Source organism: Hippocampus bargibanti, linkage group LG09 (genome assembly GCF_051943395.1).
Source record: "Hippocampus bargibanti isolate YZ-2025 linkage group LG09, ASM5194339v1, whole genome shotgun sequence".
Classification (NCBI taxonomy): domain Eukaryota; kingdom Metazoa; phylum Chordata; class Actinopteri; order Syngnathiformes; family Syngnathidae; genus Hippocampus; species Hippocampus bargibanti.
The window spans coordinates 1,367,113-1,388,918 of NC_142742.1; the positions used below are offsets into that span (position 1 = coordinate 1,367,113).

At 40.0% G+C, this 21,806-nt stretch overlaps 3 protein-coding genes across 3 annotated transcripts; 1 reads left to right on the forward strand and 2 right to left on the reverse strand.

The window, feature by feature from the left end:
• Positions 1–979: 979 nt before the first annotated feature.
• On the reverse strand, positions 980–8,620 carry LOC148893201 (uncharacterized). Its single transcript, XM_089003708.1, has 9 exons — positions 8,557–8,620; positions 7,304–7,567; positions 7,189–7,215; positions 6,715–6,796; positions 6,522–6,617; positions 6,366–6,414; positions 3,927–4,003; positions 3,784–3,829; positions 980–2,626 (listed from the first exon to the last, which is right to left on the reverse strand). The coding sequence occupies exons 1-9, from the start codon at positions 8,558–8,560 to the stop codon at positions 2,510–2,512; spliced, it is 762 nt and encodes a 253-aa protein (XP_088859834.1). The 5' UTR covers positions 8,561–8,620; the 3' UTR covers positions 980–2,509.
• Positions 4,957–21,370, forward strand: LOC148893202 (claudin-11-like). Its single transcript, XM_089003707.1, has 5 exons — positions 4,957–5,207; positions 10,416–10,703; positions 19,114–19,446; positions 20,664–20,828; positions 20,953–21,370. Exons 2-5 carry the CDS (start codon positions 10,643–10,645, stop codon positions 21,228–21,230), a joined length of 837 nt encoding a protein of 278 aa, XP_088859833.1. The 5' UTR covers positions 4,957–5,207; positions 10,416–10,642; the 3' UTR covers positions 21,231–21,370.
• On the reverse strand, positions 11,444–17,221 carry LOC148893203 (sialoadhesin-like). Its single transcript, XM_089003928.1, has 6 exons — positions 16,890–17,221; positions 15,685–15,760; positions 14,651–15,070; positions 13,555–13,818; positions 11,882–12,169; positions 11,444–11,787 (listed from the first exon to the last, which is right to left on the reverse strand). The coding sequence occupies exons 2-6, from the start codon at positions 15,731–15,733 to the stop codon at positions 11,444–11,446; spliced, it is 1,365 nt and encodes a 454-aa protein (XP_088860054.1). The 5' UTR covers positions 15,734–15,760; positions 16,890–17,221.
• Positions 21,371–21,806: the final 436 nt, after the last annotated feature.

A 21,806-nucleotide genomic window follows, 5' to 3' on the forward strand; every position in this document is an offset into this window, starting at 1 on the left:
TTAGTAGGTCGGTCAGTCAGGCAGTCAGTACGTCTGTCGAGTCGCCGGTTGGTCGGACAGTCAGTCAGTCACAGTTTGAAGGTCGATCAGTGAGTCGGTCGCTTGGTTACTCGGTCAACCCATTGGTCAGTTAGTTAGTTACTTAGTTGTTTGTTTGCTCATTTATTTGTTTAATTGCTTTTATTTGTTTTCTTGTTTAAGTGCTGATTTGTTTATTCATTTACTGATTTCTGTTTATTTATTTAATTAATAGTTTTGGCTTTTTTGAATGTTGCTGTGCCGATGACCATTTTGTGTTTGGGAGCCTTTTAACTGAGCGAGTTGCTTGTTCTGTAGCCACAAAGGCTTTTTGTGCCGGTCCCAAGCCCGGATAAATACAGAGGGTTGTGTCAGGAAGGGCATCCGCTTGGCCAAAACAAACATGCGCATCAAACCTCTCAAGATAGAGGACACTGATTTGCCGTGGCGACCCCTTGAAGGGAAAAGCCCAAAGGAAAAGAAGAAGATTTATTTAATTTGGTTGGTCAATCTGAAAAATGTCATGCGGCGCCCCCTCTGGGCACATCATTCCAACGTCAGGACAGTGTTGGTGAGGGATGATGGCAGAGGGTTGGCGGCGGGTTTGGGGGGTGGTAGATTGATTAGCAGCCACATGAAATTAATCACTAGCCGCCGGTGTGAGTGACACGTGCGGGGTTTGACCGCTACTTTTTCAAAACGGTCACTCGCTGATGAACACGGAGGACGAAGAAGAGGAACGCACCTCCGGCGGCAAACAAAAACAACCCGTTTGTCAAAGAGGAAATCAATTCAGTCTTTGTGCCGTGGTAAAATTTAACCGCTAATCACAACTTGATGTACCTGGTGTTTTTATCATCCAACAATTTGGTCTTTTATGAACCTGTCTTGCAGTTTTGGATCAATCCATTTACGTTTTCATGAACTTAACGGATGTCATTTTTGTAAACCCTCAATTGACTTGATTGGATTGGATTTTATTAGTGTCACAGTCATGATATTTACATTTTACAGCAGCAAATGAAAGCAGAAAGAAAGATGAAAGTAGAGAAACAAAATACAGGAGCTGCTGGGAAGGCAGCCACTCTCACGGCGCCATCTTGAAGTCTAAATAACTAAATACAACATAATACAATACAATATACATTCATTTATACAGTGATACCTCGGTTTACGAACTTTTCAGTTGGCGAACGTTAAATTCAAGAACATTTTACCTTGGCATACAAACTATTTTTCGGGATATACACGGAGCTGCCACAATGAGTGATGTGTCGTTTGCGAACGAGCCCGTTCTCCGAACAAGAAAATGGCAACCGGCTTGTTTTGGGTCTCTATTCCCCGCCCCCAGTCGTCGGTTAAAGCCACGTGATTGGTCAAGAACGCAGCAGTGAGGGGACGACCAGAGAGCGTGACAAAATGGATAGAAAACAGTGACATTTGGACTCGTTTCAACTTTGATAGTTCAAAGGCAGAGTGTAGACTGCAAGGTTAAAATTCCTATCAATCAGGCTCCACAAATAACCCGCACTAGCCATCAGTTCAACTTGAAATGAAAAGACAAGCAAGGGAGCCACTATTAATGGTGTTTCTAGTGTCTGCTTGCGTCTGTTGCAATATCATTCCAAGATGTACAACCCAAAGCTCCTTGAGACACTTTGTGCAAAAAAAAGCTATCCATTGCATCAAGCCATCAACGACTATCACAAAGGTAAATAAAACGACTTTATCATACGGTACAGTTTATTTCTTTAATTATAATACCATGGCACATTTATGATACATAATAGACAGTATATTTTGTGTAGTTCTAAGTCTTAGAAAATGAGAAAGTAGAAAATTATTATTTTATGGGGACCTGGGAACGGATTATTCTCATTTTAGTGGTTTCCTATGAGAAATTATTTTTTGGGATACACACTTTTCGCCTTACATGCTCTTTCTGGGAAACAATTTAGTTCGTAAGCCAAGGTATCACTGTATAGTGAAGTTGTTGTTTCATAAAAAAATGCCCAAAATCATTGCATAATCATGAAATCATTAATTAAGAGAACATTTAAGTCTCGACTAGAATTTGACGGCCCAAATCAGGAGTGGGAAGGCCTCTTCTTGACTAATGGCGGCGTACTGATTAAAAGTGAAAACGTAACTGTCGTGCCCCCTACTGGTGGCTCTTACGCAGTACACGTCACATTCAAACATGGCTGCATGCTGTTAAAAAAAAAGTACTGGACTGTTGTGCCCCCTGCTGGTGAATCCAACGTAGTACATGCCATCTCACCAAAGTCATTTGGCATTTCCATTGATTTCAACAAGGAAATAATTTGGGTGTGTTCAACAGTGAATATGGATAAATACTTATTGCGTTCGTTATTTTCAACAGCGGAGAAAAATACAAATCATTTGATTTTATCCTAAAAGTGGCAGTCGTAGACTTTACACTATCTCATTGGATCAAAAATATGGAAACAAAAATCCTCAAGTTGAACATTCAGACTTCGTCGCTTTTGTCTCCAGTCCACTCGCATGCAGGCTTGGAATTGAAGTGGACCTGAGCGTGGCTCAGGTACACTACGGGCTCTTCTTTGTTGATCTCCATGCTTCTTATCTGGAAGAATACACACTGTGTCAAGTATCTGAAATACTTCAAGTAGAAGATCTACACTTGTTAAAGGACAACCGACGTCTGCGGACAAGTTGTGTCCATAATTTGTAAAATGGCTTCAAATGACTTCTACTGAGCGTATTTTACAAAAATTCCACCGCATATAGCTATATTTTACGTTTTAAGACTCGCGCTGAATATTCCGGAAGTCTTGTTTTTGAGTTGGTGACGAGTCCATACGTGACGTCACTGAAGGAACGCCCCCTGACCGAAAAAAGGACACATTGTAGCAGTCCTTCCATCACGTCAATGCATTTTGCTGTACTTGGCTGGTCTGAAAACTTCGTGTAGCACCAAAAAGAGGCAGAAGAGGGCGACAAAGCTCCATGTAAGGAATTTATCAGCCTGTTTCCACAGGCTGAATTCCTCACACGGAGCTCGCTCGCCACTTTCTGCCTCTTTTTTGGTGATACATCCCCCCCCCCCCCTATTGCCTCAAAATTCTTTAATCGATTGAAAACGTGTACTTTCCTCTTCAGAACTATTTTGAATCATATTCATAACTGGATGAGTAACAAGAAAGCATCTTCTCCATGATTCTCCAGCAATGCAAGACGTCTTGGCGTGACATCACCAACTGGGGGCGGGACCTTCTGAAACTGGTCACTTCCGGGTTCATTTCTTTGCAGATTTTGGACACTTTAAGTCATTTTTATTGGTGTTTTGCATTTGACTAAAAATATCATACTGCGTGTTTTGGGTATTTTAGATGCAACGTTTTTCTGATGTCAGTTAGGAAACAAAAAAAGTGATGTCGGTTGTCCTTTAAATATGGAACCCAAAAAAAATTGAGTGCACTTTTGCAAATATGAGATGATAAAACTAGAATGTTAATTTCCACCTTCTTTTCATATGTTATTTTTTTAAACCATACCTTCACTTTTGCTTTGAATGGACAGAATGAAAAAAAATGGATATAAAGTTGCTATAAATATAACCCCATGAAATCTGCGTCGCGACAAGAAACAGGGCAGGTCACATTATGACCCCGGGAAATCTGCCTAGCGACAAGCAACAGGCCAGTTCAATTTGTCAAATGTTACATGGGGCCTCCTTCAGGTTTCCAAAAGAGAATTCTAACAAGCTGAAGATGTTCATACCTCTTCGGGCTGCTTCTCCTCTGGAGACACGTCCTTGCCAAATGTTCTTTGTCGACACAGAAAACAAAACATGTCGTGAGCATGCTTTCATACAGTGTACTGTATTTTGATTCATTTGGTGAATGAAACAAATATGCTCTCACCCGTGGTCGGATTTTGGAGAGGGATCTTGGAAAAACTTGTCCTTGGGTGTTTCTTCTTCAGTCATGTCGCCCATAGACTGATTTCACACACGCACACAGACACACTGATCAGGCAATATACTAGTCGTGAAACACAAAATACAAAATGGGACTCAAACATTGGGTATTAAAAAGTCATAACATTGATTTCTATATTATCAATTTTTAATAGATTTACAATTATTCTGTATTCATATCAACGTATATTGTCACATTTTATATTTCAAGATACGTATTCAATACTTTTGCTCTCTTATTTTGAAAGTCTTTTCAAGTGTACCACGCTATTCCTTTGTTTTTTTTTTTGTCAAACGTACTTAGGTCGTTTCACGCGTTCTTTGCCTCTTTTTTGGCTTTTTTTTTGTTTTGATGGCACCACACCAAGCCCTTGGCATTATATTATATAAAATATGAATGCCGAAACTTGCTGACACGTCCCGTTTTATTATTTACTAAACGGTGCCTTTAGATCCCCTTCACGATCCCGTTTTATGCACGTCCGCAGTCATCACAAATCATATATTTAACGCTCCTTAAGGCATTAAGATGCGTCATTTAAAAAAAATAATAACAAAGACGTACAGCGAGCAGTTTTCAAGCAAATGTGCGAGCGCGCTTTAAACGATAAGCAACAAAGTGTCAGAAATCCTTCCTTGTCACCAGTGCTTCAACGCATCGGTCCAGTGTATCAACACTGAGCAATTTTAGCCTTGAGTATCCTCTTTTTGTTGTATTTCTCCTTTGTAATAGGAAGACTTTATTCAATAATTTGAGAGTCGAAAAAAATAGAATAGTTTTTATTTGGTTAGTTTTCAAACAGACGAATGACGTTACACGACGCATTGACTTCAAAATAATGTTTCCTCCCTTTACCTTTCATAGCATTGACGCCAATGCGACAAACAAGGCTTTTGTTTTGAAGTTTTACCGCGAGGTGGAATTCCGGCATACTTGAGTCGTATCAACATGCTATTTCCCCCCCCCCCCCCCCCTCGTCAATTTGACCTCCCTTATCCCAGATTTAATTTTCGTCGTTTGCTAGTTTAAAATACTTTTAGACGTTTGTGTGGCTCCAAAAAAAAGGCCTAAACAGAACCCGGACTGGTGATGAAGCTTGTGTGGGTGACACGAGTTCATCTTTCCGGCGAAGAGCAACAAGCTAACGGAAACGAAATGTCAGCACTAATTAAGGCACTACAAGAACGGAAAGAAGCCAGATTGCTGGTCAAACGGCCAAATCAGGTATCAATTAACTCTCCATTTATCTATCTAGTAACTATATATTTTAGTTTTATGTATTATACCCACTGCTCAACGTACCCACCAAATAAAGGTAGTAACTGTCCAGATACTGAAGGTAAAACTATCAGGTTGCATTCATTTGCTATGTTTAAAGGACAACCGACGTCTCTGGACAAGTTGTGTCCATAATTTGTAAAATGGCTTCAAATGACTTCTACTGAGTTTTTTTTACAAAGATTCCACCGCATATAGCTATATTTTACGTTTTAAGATTTGCACTGAATATTCCGGAAGTCTTGTTTTTGAGTTGGTGACGAGTCCTCACCCTACGTCACTGAAGGAACGCCCCTGACTGAAAAAAGGACACAGTAGCAGTCCTTCCATCACGTCAATGCATATAGCTGTATTTGGCTGGGCTGAAAACCTCGTGTAGCACCAAAAAAGAGGCAGAAGAGGGTGACAAAGCTCCATATAAAGAATTAATCAGCCTGTTGAAACGGGCTGATTAATTCCTTACAGGAGCTTTGTCGCCATTTTCTGCCTCTTTTTGTGCTACATTTCCCGCCCCCAGATCCCTCAAAATGGCATGGAATAAATTCTTTCATCGATTGCAAACATGTATGCTTTCCTCTTCAGAACTATTTGAATCATATTCATAATTGGACGAGTAACAAGAAAGCATATTCTCTGAATCTGAAGCCATTATTTGGATTCTCCAGCAAGGCAAGAGTCTTGGGGTGACATCACGAACAAGGGGGCGGGGCCTTCTGAAACTGGCCACTTCCGGGTTCATATTTTTTGCAGATTTTGGACACTTTAAGTCATTTTTATTGGTGTTTTGCATTTGACTAAAAATATCATACTGCGTGTTTTGGGTATTTTAGATGCTATACAACGTTTTTCTGATGTCAGTTAAGAAACAAAAAAGTGATGTCGGTTGTCGTTAAATTTTGCGCATTATTACTTCAGTCTTGTGAATTGTCTTTTTTTCAGTGCATTCCCAGTTTGGATGAGTGATAACATTTGAAACAGTTGCAAAAAAAATTCCACTGTCCCGCTTTTGTTTCTGTCACAATTTTGTATCCTAAAAAATGGTTCACGTGTTTTGTGTGATGCGGGAAGTTGATTTGACTTCAATCATGCAAACCTCTGACTCACCTTTGCTTGAAAAACAATATTGCTCATTGTGTCATTGAACTTGTTAGATCTGTGGAAGGATGAAACCAAAAAAGGGGCACATACCAAATGTCACGCAATGTTGTTTTATCACCAGCAATCACAATCATATCTCGCGTAGGGAGGACCACATCTCACTTGTTATCTGTGCTCAACTCGTCACTCTGTTCCTCAACGAAACAGTTCCCTAGGATCAGCATGTCCTGACGTCTGAGCTCATCAGAACGTCTCTTCCTGCGCGCGTGTGTGTGAGAAGCCATTTTTAACAAGCGGTGAACATATGAAGTAACGAAAAAAAAGTGGACATGAAAAGTCTACGTTTAAGACTCACACTCTCAATCTGTAGATGGAGAACGCAATCGTGGCGACAAAAAGCAGACAAAGCACAGGGACGATGTACTTCAAGATACAACCTATGGGGACAACAAACAAAACATGCCGCGTTTTCAGATGAAAGAAAGTACCCAAAATGCATTGTGTGTCGCTTTCTCTGTCAGGGGCGTTCCCTAAGTGACGTCACTTAGGGCATCGTCATCAACTCGAAAACAAGACTTCATGAATATTCAGCGCGAGTCTTAAACGTAATAGCTATATGTCGTGGAATGTTTATAAAATGCGCTCAGTCGAAGTCATTTGAAGTGATTTTACAAATTATGGATGCAACTTGTCTGAAGGTGTCGGTTGTCCTTTAAAGAAAGGGGCCCTTCTCATATGGATTTCTATTTTTGGCCTGTTGATTCCGATATTAGGAAAAAAAAGTAGCTAACAAATACTTATCTCCTTTGTAAAGTAACAGTCGACTTACTCAACGATTGGCTGTCCTTGGGTGCATCTAAAGACATGAAAGAAAAAAAAGATTTTTTTCTGTAACTTCACTCCAAAAAAAAAAAAAAAGGAGCCAAGCACTTTTGTAAACTCACCGGGAATGTCAACCTGCACCAAGGGCGACTTTGCCGAGCCCACTTGGTTGGTGGCCATGCAGCCGTAAAGGCCCGCGTCGGCGGGTGCGATCGAGGCGATGGTCAAATTGCGTCGTCCGCGGGATGAATCAATAAAGCTCGTGTCGTTCACTTTCCACCACGTCACCGACTGGACGGGTGGATTGGCGTCGGCATTGCACTGCAGCGTCAGCGTTGTGTTTTCATTCAGTATCGCAGCTCTCGCCGTCACGTTTTTGGGAGCATCTGACGCAGAAAGTACCAAAAAAAATGGTTCCAAATAATAATAATAATAATAATTTCATTTATGAGCGCCTTTCAAAACTCTCAAAGTCACTTTACAGTCACTCAACCCGGAAGTAACTCAAATAGATAGAAAGGTAGCTAGCTTGCCAGTAGATAGCTAATACCTAGCTAGATAGATAGCTAACCAGCCAGCTAGACAGCTATATAGCCAATAGATAGCTAGCTAGATAGCCAGCTAGGGAGCGAGATTGCAAATAGCTAGCCAGCTAGCCAGATAGCTAGGTAGGTAGGTTAAGATGGATGGATCTATCTATCTGATATAGATTTTTACAGCCGGACCAGCCCTATCAAGACAACCTTAACAATACATATTTCACGTATTAACTATTTTAATTAAATAAATAACTACTTAATTAGTTACATCTAACTTGCCATCTTGTACCTTATTATAAAAAAAAATCATAAATAGTGTTAAGGGCAAGACGATATTTTCCCCAACAGGGGCCTTAAAAATCTCATGAACTCATTCACTGCCAGACAATGTGCATGCGTCCGCTCCAGTGCCAGGGTTTTTGTCATTTTCACTCAAATTGGAGGACCCACAGAATATTGAGTTTTAGGACAACATAAAAGCCGCTTATAAATGAAAATTATGATCAACATTCAGTTCAGAGCTAGAATCCTTAGACTCTCTTGTTTCATCAGAAAAAAAGAGTTAATTCCTAAGTTATACGGGTCTGGAGTTATCTGAGCTTGAAATGGGGGCAGCTGTCCAAAATACAAAACAGCACATACATATTGGTTGATAAGGCGCTTTAACAACAGCTGAAGCTGGAACAAAGAAGTAATATGAACAAAAGGCAAATAATGCCCCCTCGCGGATGAGGAAAAACATTGCCAGGTGTGACCAGCGCTTTATCGGCACTCAAAAACAAACCCAGTAATGGCGCTCCACGTCACACTTTTTAATTCCCAATGCAATGACTTACACATGACTTCCAAAGTCCTTTGCGTGAATCGGCTCCCAATGTTATTGTTGGCCTCGCACGTGTAAACGCCGCCATCCGACCAGGCGGCTTTGAAGGTGTGGGACAGCGTCGTGTTCTTATGGGAACCGGCGTACACATACGCCAGGCGGGTCGACCGACTGGTTAGGAAGAGGTGGGAGGGCGGGTCGCCTTCCACCGAGCACAGTATGACCATTTGCTCGCCTTCACTCACCTTTGCCGGCATAACTAGCACCGGTGCGAATGGGCGGCCTGTGAAGGGGGGAGGGGCGTATTAATGACATCCACATGTGCTGGACAGTGATACCTTGGCTTACGAACTTAATTGGTTCCCTGATAGAGTGTAAGGCAAAAAGTGTGTATCTCAAAAATTAATTTCCCACAGGAAACCATTACATTGAGAATAATGCGTTCCCAGGTTCCCAAAAAACATCATTTTCTAATTTTCGAAGCCTTAAAGGACAACCGACGTCTCCGAACAAGTTGTGTCCATAATTTGTAAAATGGCTTCAAATGACTTCTACTGAGCGTATTTTAGTAAGATTCCACCTCATATAGCTATATTTTACGTTTTAAGACTCGCGCTGAATATTCAGGAAGTCTTGTTTTTGAGTTGGTGACGAGTCCGTACGTGACATCACCAAAGGAACACCCCTAACTGATAAAAAGACACATTGTAGCAGTCCTTCCATCACGTCAATGTATTTTGCTGTATTGTTTGGTCTGAAAGCCCTGAGTTGCACCCAAAAGCTGCCAGAAGAGGGCGTCCAAGCTCCCTGGAAGGAATTTATCAGCCTGTGGAAACGGACTGATTCATTCCTCACAACAGCGGTGGCCATTTTTGGGTGCTACATTCTTTAATCGATTGCAAACATGTATGCTTTCCTCTTCAGAACTCCTTGAATCATATTCATAACTGGATTTGTAACAAGAAAGCATATTCTCAGAATCTGAAGCCATTGTTTTGATTCTCCAGTAATGCAAGACGTCTTGGCGTAACGTCACGAACTGGGGGCGGGACTTTCTGAAAATGCCCAATTCGCTGCTCAATTTTTTGCAGATTTTGGACACTTTAAGTCATTTTTATTGGTGTTTTGCATTTGACTAAAAATATCATACTGCGTGTTTTGGGTATTTTAGATGCTATAAAACGTTTTTCTGATGTCAGTTAAGAAACAAAAAAGTGACGTCAGTTGTCCTTTAAAGAAATAAACAGTACTGTATAATAAAGTTGTTTTATTTACCTTTGTGATGGTCGTTGATGGCTTGATGGAATGGATAGCTTTCAAGGAGCTCTGGGTTGTACATCTTAGTAATATTGCAACAGATGCAGGAAGACACTAGAAACTTCGTTAATAGCTGGTTCCATTGCTTTTATTTTCCCTTCAAATTGTACGGATGGCTTGTTCGGATTATTTGTGGAGCCTGATTGATGGGATATTTTAACCTTGCAGTCTCCGCTCTGCCTTTGAACTATCAAAGTTGAAACGAGTCCAGTGTCGCTGTTTTCTATCCATTTTGTCACTCTCTCTCTGTCATCTGCCTGTCTCTAATGTTTAAACCACCTCCCCTCACTGCTGCGTTCTTGACCAATCACGTGGCTTTAACAGGCGACTGGGGGCGGGGAATAGAGGACAAAAAAAATGTCGTCTGCCATTTTCTTTTAGGAGAACGGGCTCGTTCGGAAACGACCCGGAAAATAGTTGTTTGCCAAGGTAAAATTTTCATCAATTTAACGTTCGTAAACCGAAAAGTTCGTAAGCCAAGAGGTTCGTAAACCGAGGTATCACTGTATATACATTCCATTGCACCGAATGACTTTTTGCGTTTTTCCTTCTCAGCGACGTTAACGTTCAACTTACCGAGGATCTTGATCTCCTCCTGTGTTGACCACATGGAGCCAATATCGTTGGATGCAAAGCAACTGTACATGCCGGAGTCGGCCGGCATGGCGTGATGCAAGATCAACCTTTGTCCCTTGGCGACTTTCTGGCCCGTCTTCCACCATGACAGCTTGGCGGTCGGGTTCGCATCGACCCAGCATGTCAGCGTCACCGTCGTGTTCTCCATGGCGGGCATTATGCGATTCACACCTAGCGTCACCATTCTGGGACCATCTGACCAAAGAGGTAAAGAGGATCCATTGTTTGATAGTTGACTGAAAAATCAAATGATAATATGTGCCGGGTGTCGTACTCGGGGCCCGAGGGCCAGATTTGGGGCCAGCTGCGTCATTTTACATGGCCCGCAAAAGCAAATGATCACAGACAACTTGTATGTTTTTTTCATACCCGAATGTGAAATGGTCACGTGTGATAAATAACGTTGAGATTTTGCAATTATTTTGTGATCCTGTTTACGTTCAATTAATAATTGAACACATTTCACAACTCGTCGTCTCTCCATCTCTTGTGTACGAGTAATTATTTGATGAGACGATTAATTGATTAGTTTGGCATTCTTTGCTCTAAGATGGCTTTTCTCAAATCGACACTAACACACTGCACGCGTTATTTGATCAAAAAAAAATGACACCCCAAAATGTCTTCCAACTGGCCTCAATATATCAGTTTTACTGGCTGCCATTTTTATTTGATCGGGTGTTGACAAAGTACTTCTAAAATTTCAATCACCAGTACGTCAAATAAAGACCACGCTTGACTCGGGTTTTTAGTCCTTAGTCAAGTTTTCTCAAAGTCTCGCATGTCCTCGAATCGAGGCCTCTCTTCAAATTTGTCTGCCCTTCGATTCGTGGTGGCTTTCCAAAAGCCAGATTTTATACTTACTCGCAAAGAACGAGCCATTGATCGATCGGACATGGAAAAAAAAACAACAACAACGATCACCACTCTTTCCGGCAGCATCGGCTCTAATTGACGCCATAACTGTTTTCCATTCGCTCGATCGATTCATGAGTAATCAATAACGTACATGTGACTACAAAAGTCTTTTCTGTGCTTTCGCTTCCTTCGCTGTTGGTGGCCGTGCAGGTGTAAATCCCATCGTCCGTCCGATTGGCAATAAAATTGTAGGTCAGTTCGTTGTTTTTCACCGTCACGTGGCCTGTGACAGACCGCTTGTAAAACTGGTTGCCGGACCTCCTGTTCAAGGTCATTTTGGCGAACGGCCAGCTTTCTGTCGAGCAGCGCACGGAAACCGACCCTCCTTCCTTGACCTTGTCGGGCATGGACAGCGTCAAGTTTGTCGGACGGACTTGGATTTCAAAATAAAAGACAAAACAAGACAGTCTGACCATTTTAGAGGGACTGACAAAGACAAACGTATGGCACTGAACGAGGTCACTCACGCAAGACTCGGAGGCAAAACGTCGGACTGTCTTCGCCTGCGCCAATTTGGTTGACGCCGTGGCACGCGTAGCACCGCTGCTCGCCGGGCCTTAACCCGTACAACATCAAGTTTTCCTCGGTGGCACTGGACAACTTCTTCGAGACGCCATTTGAGGTGATCCGCGACCATGCGTAGTGGTCGGGCCCGGGGTTGGCTTTGGAGTTGCACCGCAACACGGCCAGTGTGGCCGCTTTGAACATGGGACCGTTCTCACCCACGTTGGAAATTCTGTTTTCCCGCGGCCGGTCTGAAAAGCCGAAGGGAGAGCTTGTAGTGTTACGCGACAAAACGGAAATGTACATTATCCCGTGACTGTAAAGTGTACTACTTAAGAGTTTTGAAAGGCGCTTAGAAATTGAACGTACATTAAAAGCATTGTGGAAAGAGGAGTTCACCTGGGTTGTAGCAGACAACGCAACGCAAACATTGCGTTGGGCAAAATGACAAACAGTGTATGGACAAACGACCAACATCATCAGCAAGGGGATATTTACCATGAATTATAAGCAAGGGAGCATATGTGCTAGGTCCATCCTTAATAAAAACAATCCTTAATACTTTGCAACATTTTTGCGATTAGTCGTCTTAGTGTGTTTCAAGTTGTGGAAAAATAGGGCAGGCAACTTCATGGCCGGGAAGGCAACTTTTCAGAGTTGTCTGCCCTGGTGTCCGCTAACGTTTTGTTATGAGTTTCAGACACTGTACTATGTATCGATTTTCATTTTGCAAAATTAAAAAAAACAGAATCTCTGCCCACCATTTTCAAATTGACGAGGTCTTGCGAATTCCTAAAGTCCAAAAGTAAACATGAGTTTTGTCGATGACTTATGATGACAATGAGGTTAAAATCTTAGCGAAAGAACATAGATGGTTTGAAAGGGGAGTAAAAGAAGCGATTTTCATAAAACAACTAAACCGATATGGTGGGGTGAGGTTCAATTTGGATCGTTCATACAATAGCCTGCTTAGGCAACATAGGATTAGCAATACTGATGAGGTGATACCAGATCAAATAGGGCAATCAGGCCAGTCGTTAGTCAGAACAATAGGAACAATCAGTGGAGCCGCAGGGAGTGGTCCTCTGCTCCCCCCCAACCTGAGAGCAGGGACCTATCATGGCAAAGTCCGGCATATATATATATATATATATATATATATATATATATATATATATATATATATATATATATATATATATATATATACAGTAAAGTCTCGTTATATCGATATTCAAGGGAGTCTGAAAAAATATCGATATAACCGGGACTATCGATATATCCGATATCGATATAACGAGACTTTACTGTGTGTATATATATATATATATATATATATATATATATATATATATATATATATATATAGGGCCGATACGACCAGTCAGACTTTAGTTTGCTGACGAAGTTTCTTGGATAAGAAGCGAAACGTCCGACACCTTGAAAGAAGTACAGATGACGGCTGAAGAAACCTTTTCATCGATGGACCACTCCTGTACAACCAAGAGCTTACACAGACGTTTTCACTATGAGGCTATACTTTTCAGTCCCTTAGCCAAATAACTATCCAACTACTTATTTTGTTACTTTTTTTTAATCACGCGGTCACAATCTCAGCAACTCTAAAAGTTCTTACATGTGACATTTAAAGTGATGGACGCTCTCAGACTCTTGTCAGTATTGCCCTCCTCCTGGCACATGATCTTCTGCCCGTCGTTTTCCCAATTGGCCGTCATGTTGAGCCGAGCCACATTAAATTCAGTGGTGGCGTTCAGATTTCGTAGCTTGGCATCCACTATTTGCAAGCTGGCGTCACAGTTCTCCGTTGTGCACATAATTTCGAATGTTTCGTTCTCTCGCCGCGTTGGCTGCGGCTTCATTTTGAGGGGACAGCCTTTGTCTGCAAAGAAAAAAATAACTCAGGGATTTGAGCGGATGGTTGTTTTTGATTGACTGCCATTCCTGAGCTTTAGCAAAGTCAGTCGAGGAACCTGTTCTGCTTTCGCTTTGCTTTGCAATTTTTGGGAATGAAGGGATTTGGCTTCAAAGATAAGCGTCCATTTTGATTTGACAGTCATGAATGTTTGCCATGCATCATGGTTAAAGGACAACCGACACCATTTTTTTGTTTGACATCAGAAAGTTCTTCATCAATTGTGATGTGTTGGGCTGGTTTGATAGCTTTTTGCCTCAAGTGTACAGATGACTCGTGTGGGCTATTTGTGGAGCCCGATTGATGGGAATTTTTAACTGTTTTCTATCCATTTTCTCACTATCCTCACTCTCTCATACTTTTGTTTTTTTTGTTTCAAGCTCTGTCATCTCCCTTTCGTGTGTTTTCTCACTCTATCTCTCTGTCTCTTTAATGTTTAAACCCCCCCCCCCCCCACTGCTGCGTTCTTGACCAATCACGTAGCTTTAACTGAAGACGCCATTTTGTTTTTTGGAGAACAGCCTCACTCTCTCTGTCTGTAACCCCATCCCCCTACTGCTGCGTTCTTGACCAACCACGTGGCTTTAACCGAGGACTGGGGGTGAGGAATAGAGGACAAAAAGTGGCTTGTTCGGAGAACGGGCTCGTTCGCGAACGACACATCACGCATTGTGGCAGCTCCGTGTGTATCCCGAAAAATAGTTTGTATACCAAGGTAACATTTTCATAAATGTACCGTTCATAAACCGAAAAGTTCGTAAGCCAAGGGGTTCGTAAACCGAGCTTTCACTGTACTTACGTATCGCGCGGACATGATTATCAGCCTCCATCCAACCATCTTCTTCGGCCAATTTGAATACAAAACTGTATGTGCCTGCGTCACTTTGCTTGGCGTTGCATATCAGCCATTGTGCTTCCGTTCCGGCATGCCATCGGGAAGGTAGTGAGTCCGGACCTTCTACCCGGCCTACAAAGTTTGCATGGATGGGGTGCACATTAGTGTCAGAGCTGAGCAACACAGTGCCTTCCACGGCGTCCCCTATGATGCTCGGTTTGTTGCGGTTCCCGGAGTGTCCCCATCTTGGATCTTTTATCCAAAACCACTTGGTCAGCGAGCCACGGAGTTCCACGGTGGACGTTAGGTTCAGTTCGATGCAGGAGCCCTCTTGGGTGGGCCATTGGATTCTGACCCTAAAGCCGGCATCCCAACAATGACATGCTTGGGCACAAAACACACGTTTCAGTCAAAAAGAGACTTTCAAACATTTATTTTAAAGGACAACCGACGTCACTTTTTTGTTTCTTAACTGACATCAGAAAAATGTTTTATAGCATCTAAAATACTTACATAATTTCAAAAAAAATAAATACAGTAAAGTCTCGTTATATCGATATCGGATATATCGATAGTCCCGGTTATATCGATACTATTTCTATGCACGCACGGAGAAAATTACATGCAAACAGGGTCGGATATATCGATAGTCCCGGTTATATCGATATTTTTTCGGACTCCCTTGAATATCGATATAACGAGACTTTACTGTAATAAGAATTAAAGCTGATGTCCAAGGAATAACAACTGCATTTCATATGCTTCATTGTGTTGATACAGTATGTACAGTGACCAAAAACATCAATATATTTTATTGACATTTTGTGTGAAATCGGTTCACAATTGTGAAGTAGCCAATGTTATTTCTTTGATTGCCACACGATTGGCCCTCCTCCCTGCTTCTCTCTCTCTCTGAGTGTCATGCACACGAACTACTGCCATAGAGAAAACCAATCAAAAAATACATTTTAAAAAATGTGAGCGGAAGGCAAGTGTACCTGCCATGAGAGACACCAACGGAAGGAAAATCCACGTGCAACGCTCCATTCAGCCAAAGCACCAAAATACTCTGATCTGAAACACGTTAAAATACAATCAACGTTTCATTCGAATCACATCTAACCAAAACAATTTAAAAAATACAATAAAATCCATGGAAATGACTCTCTTATTTCAAAAGATATTGGAACATTGTAAATAAATGACCAAAAAATGAGTTAGTCATTCTCTATTTAACTGAATGTTCAAAATGATTTAAATAAATAAAGACATGTTTGTTTGGCAGCTGCGATTTACACATTTTGCATTTTGAGTGACAAGGAGCACCGTTGCCATGGTGATTCATCACCCCTCCTTTGAAGACAGTAAATATTGAATTGTCTGTTTAAGAATAATAATAGTAATAATATTCATAATAATAATAATCATCATCATCATCATCATCATAATGATAAACATGTAAATTCAAAGCAAGTGTGCATCTAAAAAAATTTAAAAAAATATTTAATTTTATTTTGTTTCATTTTTTTCATTTCATTTCATTTTTGTATTTATTTATTCTGGCAGCTATGATTTACACATTTTGCATTTTGAGTGACAATGAGCACCGTTGCCATGGTGATTCATCACCTGTTCTTTGAACGCAGTAAATATTGAATTGTCAGTTTAATAATAATAATAATCATCATCATCATCATAATCATAATAATAATAAACATGTAAATTCAAAGCAAGTGTGCATATAAACAATAACAAAATTCATTTAATTTAATTTTATTTCATTTTTTCATTTCATTTTTGGATTTATTTAGTCCAGTTTTGTGTGTTTATAATACTATAATAATACATTGAATTTACAAGCCAATCACCCAAAGACACTTTACAATTAAAAGAACAATAAAAACCAGAATAATAATAACATAAATAAAATGATAAATAATTAAATGGGAGATTAAAATAATGGTAACTTTTATTTTGTTAACGTGTTTTTTTTTTTGGGGGGGGGCGAATTTTTTTTTCTTAGCTTGCCAATCTGTTCATCAAAGATAATCATGGAACCATTGCACTGAATAACGAGACACTCTAAACATAAATATTAATCTAGTCACCTAATAGTAAATACAAAATAGTAAATCAAGCACCCCTCTATTTGTATTCTTTTAAAATAAAGATAACACTGAAATAATTAACAGTTCTCACCTACCAGCAAGTTTTGAAATCAATACTTGACCTCTGATTGCTTATGCAAAATTGGTAGTCAAGTAGTCGCAAGACACTCTTTCACCCTTTGTATAACAGGACATCCCATAATCAAAGCAAATGCACAGAATGTCTTTTCCCCGCCCCTAATTGGTCATAAAGTTTATTTGAAACGCTAATGTCATCATGGATTTTTTTTTTTTTTTGTGTATGTGTCTGTTTGTATTTTTATGTTACTTATTTATTTTAATTCATTTCATTTTTGTATTTATTTTACTCCATTTTCATGTGTTTATAAAAATATAATAATACATTTAATTTACAAGCGCCTTTCAAATCACCCAAGGACACTTTACAATTAAAAGAACAATAAAAACCAGAATAATAATAATAATAACATAAATAAAATGATAAATAATAAAAGAGCAGATGAAAATAAAAAGATTGTCTCAGCGCCCCAAAGGGCCAGCGAATAGAACACGAGGAATTGCCATCACGGCAGAAATCGCAAACGATTGGATGAGGTCAAAATTCCCTCTTGGTCAACACAGAAAAGATGAAATATGCTCAAAACGTTTTTTTTTTTCAATTCATCAGCGTATTGATAAGAGGAATGAAAAAAACAAGAGAACAAAATGTGACGCAGGCGGAACATTTACTTTGTATCTCTTGTTTCATTTCAACCCAAACCAAGTCAGGTGTTTGATTCTGGTCACCTGCCTAAAAAACAACTGCTGCCTGAGTTTTTCTCTATTAATAATATAATATAATATAATATAATATAATATAATATAATATAATATAATATAATATATATAATATAATATAATATAATAATAAATACATTTAATTTCTAAGCGCCTTACAAAACTCTCAAGTCAAACATGCTCTTTTTTTTCAGACTAAAAACACCTCACTATACGTGGTTGTTTTTTTTTTTTGGTCAAAAACACCTTACTATCCATTGTCATTTTTTTTGGGCTAAAAATGCATTACTATATATAGATGGTTGTTTTTTATTTTGCGGGTCAAAAACGGCTTACTATATACATGGTCATGGGGCTAAAAAGGCCTTACTATACATAGTCTTTTTTTCAGATAAAAACGTCTTACTATACATGGTAGTGTTTTTCGGCTATATATATATATATATATATATGGTCATTTTTTTCGGGCAAAAAAAAAAAACATTAAAAATGAATTACTATACATGGTCATTGTATTCGGTTCAAAAACGGCTTACTATACATGGTGGTCTTTTTTCAGGTCAAAAACGCCTTACTATACATGGTCATTTTTTTCGGCTAAAAACACCTTACTATACATAGTCGCTTTTTTTGGCGCTAGAAACGCTTTACCTATACATGGTCATTTTTTTTCAGGCTTAAAACGCCTTATAATAATAATAATAATAATAATAATAATAATTAATAATAATAATACATTTAATTTTGAAGCACCTTTCAAAACTCTCGAGTCACTCATGCTCATTTTTTCAGACTAAAAACGACTCACTATACGTGGTGGGTTTTTTTTGGGGTCAAAAACACCTTATTATACATGGTCATTTTTTGGGGGCTAAAAGGCCTTACTATACATGGTAGTTTTTTGGGTCAAAAATGTCTTACGATACATGGTAGTTTTTTTTCGGCTAAAAACGCCTTACTATATATGTACGTTTTTTTTTTTTCGGGCAAAAAAAAAAAATGTTAAAAATGAATTACTATACATGGTCATTGTATTCGGTTCAAAAACGGCTTACTCTACATTGTCGGTTTTTTTTTTCGGACCAAAAATGCCTTACTATACGTGGTCTTTTTTTCAGCTTTAATGCCTTACTACGCATGGTGTTTTTTTTTTTCTTCTCTAAAACACCTCACTATGGTAATTTTTTTGGGGCAAAAAAAAAACCCTTTTAAAATGCCTTTCTATACATGGTTGTTTTACTCGGTTCAAAAACGCCTTACTATCCATGGCCGACAAGGTTTCAAACACAAAGGTCAAAGTCCAATTTTTAGGGGGGGGGGGGGGCGAGTGAGTCCAAATGACTTGTGTGTCTGTTTACCAGCAGGGGGCAGTGTCGTTTCAAAGTGAACCACTGCAAGCCATCTTGGGTTCAGACTCGGCAAAATGAGGCGGTGCAAATGATGACGGATGCAAAGTTTGAAGTGTCTCCCCCTTTCCTCCCCCACCTGACCGATTTTTTTTTCATTTTTTGCTCTACAAAGCCAACTCCGTTTTGGGAGAGGCTTCACTCATCCCGATCACAAGACAGGCGCGCGTTTTGGGATTCGGACCCGCCGCCTGGTGGATTTTCCTTGTGGACGTCATGGCCAAGTTTTGCGGTGTGCTTTGCGGTTTTGTGCTGGGCCTCCTGGGCTGGTTGGGCCTCTTGCTGGCCACCGCCAGCAACGATTGGCTTGTCCTGTGCAAGCACAGCCAACTGGCCACTTGCAGGATGTTTGACATGGTCAGGACCAAAGGCCCCTGGGCCGAATGTTCCTCCAGCGCCTCCAACGGAATGCAGACTTGCTTACCCTTCCAGATTTTCGACCTGCCTGGTAGGAATTCACATTTTGACGTGTGATTTGTTTGATTTTAAAAGTTCTTCTTTTTTTTTGCATGATTGATTTCTATTATCGTAGGGAAAAGTGTTTCTTTCAGATTTTTTTTCTTTAGTCATGTTTTTGAAATAATTGTCATTTTATCTTTTCCCGTTTTATTAGCTTCACACAATTTTATCGCCTTCATTCAATGTATGTTGGTTAGATTCAGATTTTAAATGGTGTCATTTTTTTCCGATAATTTGCACATCCCATCATCATGTTGTGCACACGGTTCACACACGAAATAGAAATGTATCAAACTATCAAAGAGCTAAAAAAATTTCGGCAAAAAATGGCTTACGATACATTGTGTGTTTTTTCCGTATAAAATAATTTTTTTTTTTTTTTGTAAAAAAAAAGCCTTACTATACATTGTTGGGTTTTTTTTCAGCTAAAAACTATACATGGTCGTTTTGTTTTTGTTTTTTTGGCTAAAAACGGCTTACGATAAATGGTCTTTTTTTCAGGTCAAAAACACCTTACTATACATGGTCTTTTTTTTCAAGTAAAAACCGCTTACTATACATGGTCTTTTTTTTCGCCTAAAAACGCCTTACTATACATGGTCGTTTTTTTGGCTAAAAACGGCTCACTAATACATGTTTTTTTTTTTTCGCCAAAAAATGCCTTACTATACATGGTCGTTTGTTCGACAAAAAATGCCTTACTATACATGGTCTTTTTTTTCGCCTAAAAACGCCTTACTATACATGGTGGTTTTTTTGGCTAAAAACCGCTTACTATACATGGTCTTTTTTTTCGCCTAAAAACGCCTTACTATACATGGTCATTTTTTTGGCTAAAAACGGCTCACTAATACATGGTTGTTTTTTTTCGCCAAAAAATGCCTTACTATACATGGTCGTTTGTTCGACAAAAAATGCCTTACTATACATGGTCTTTTTTTTCGCCTAAAAACGGCTCACTAATACATGGTTGTTTTTTTTTCGCCAAAAAATGCCTCACGAAACATGGTCTTTTTTTCGCCGAAAAACGCCTTACTACACATGGTGGTTTTTTTGCCTAAAAACGCCTTACTATACATGGTCTTTTCGTAAAAATACGAAAAATTCAGTTCAAAAACACTATACCGTACAATGTACATGGTCGTTTTTTGACCTTGTTAATTAATTTGCTATTTGTATTTCAATACTTTCCTTTCCGTTGCGCAGTTTACGCCCACGTGACCCGTGCCCTGATGGTGACGGCTTCCATCGTGGGCTTGGTTGCCACGGTGATGGTTGCCGTGTCACTGCCTTGCATCCGCCTGGGTAGCGGCGCCCAGGCTTCCAAGAGCAAAAGCGCCACCGCTGGCGGCGTCCTCCAGCTCGCCGCCGGTAAGCACTTTTGCCGACTTTCGAATCAAACTCAAACTTCGGATCAAACTTTTGGTTATTTATTTACTATTTGTATTAGCATTTGGCTAAAGCTAAGCTATGTGGTTATTTATTATTTGTCCAGGTTTCTGCGGCCTGCTTTCGACGGTGTGGTTCTTCATCAGCGAGAACCTGAACGAGCAGGTGATGTCCTTCGGCTTTGCGCTGTACGCCGGTTGGGTGGGTGCCGTCTTCTCCCTTTTGGCCGGCGTCATCTTGACCTGCTGCTCCTCGCCAACGGCGCCGTCCCGCCCGTACCAGGACAACGGCAGGGTTTACTTTTCCAAGACGGTGGCGGAGAGCGCGCCGAACGCCTCCGCCTCGTCGGCCTCCTCGAAGCACACCAAAAGTGTCCACGTCTGAGAACGTCAAGGCGCTTTTCACATTTTGGTCTCACACACACACACAAACAGAAACACATTTGGTCTCCCGCCAAGTTTTTCTTTGTAGATATTTATTGTTTGGATGCTCTCCTGTTTGGATTTTCGATAATAAACTATTTGTCAAAGGCACTCCTTTTGACTTTGGTCTCTTTTGTGATGATTTCCATGTCCGGAAAACTGAGTCAGAGACCTTGACTTGGAAAAGGGAAGCACCATGCGAAGTAAGGCGTTTTCATCCGGAAAAAAAAGACCATGTATAGTAAGGCGTTTTTAGCCGAAAAAAACAAACATGTATAAAAAAGCGTTTTTGACCTGAAAAGAACGACCATGTATAGTAAGGCGTTTTTAGTCGAAGAAAACGACCAGGTATAGTAAGGCATTTTTGATCGAAAAAAACAACCATGTATAGTAAGGCATTTTTTTGTAGAAAAAAACGACCATGTACAGTAAGGCGTTTTTAGCGCGAAAAAAACGACCCTGTATAGTAAGGCATTTTTTATAGAAAAAAACCCACCATTATCGTAAGCCGTTTTTAGTGCGAAAAAAACAACCATGT

Bases quoted from the DNA above. Each gene is read 5' to 3' on its own strand.
- LOC148893201 (XM_089003708.1), bottom strand. The intron at 7,216-7,303 runs GTGAGTTTACAA...TCATGTCTTTAG, and splicing joins GGTGCAGGTTGACATTCCCG to ATGCACCCAAGGACAGCCAA. The intron at 6,415-6,521 runs GTGAGATGTGGT...ATCCTTCCACAG, and splicing joins GAGTTGAGCACAGATAACAA to ATCTAACAAGTTCAATGACA.
- LOC148893203 (XM_089003928.1), bottom strand. From the start codon at position 15,733: ATGGAGCGTTGCACGTGGATTTTCCTTCCGTTGGTGTCTCTCATGGCA. The intron at 15,071-15,684 runs GTACACTTGCCT...TTTGTGCCCAAG, and splicing joins GTTGGTGTCTCTCATGGCAG to CATGTCATTGTTGGGATGCC. The intron at 13,819-14,650 runs GTAAGTACAGTG...TTTTCTTTGCAG, and splicing joins TAATCATGTCCGCGCGATAC to ACAAAGGCTGTCCCCTCAAA.
- LOC148893202 (XM_089003707.1), top strand. From the start codon at position 10,643: ATGGCGGGCATTATGCGATTCACACCTAGCGTCACCATTCTGGGACCA. The intron at 10,704-19,113 runs GTAAAGAGGATC...TGCTCTACAAAG, and splicing joins GGGACCATCTGACCAAAGAG to CCAACTCCGTTTTGGGAGAG. The intron at 20,829-20,952 runs GTAAGCACTTTT...TTATTTGTCCAG, and splicing joins CGTCCTCCAGCTCGCCGCCG to GTTTCTGCGGCCTGCTTTCG.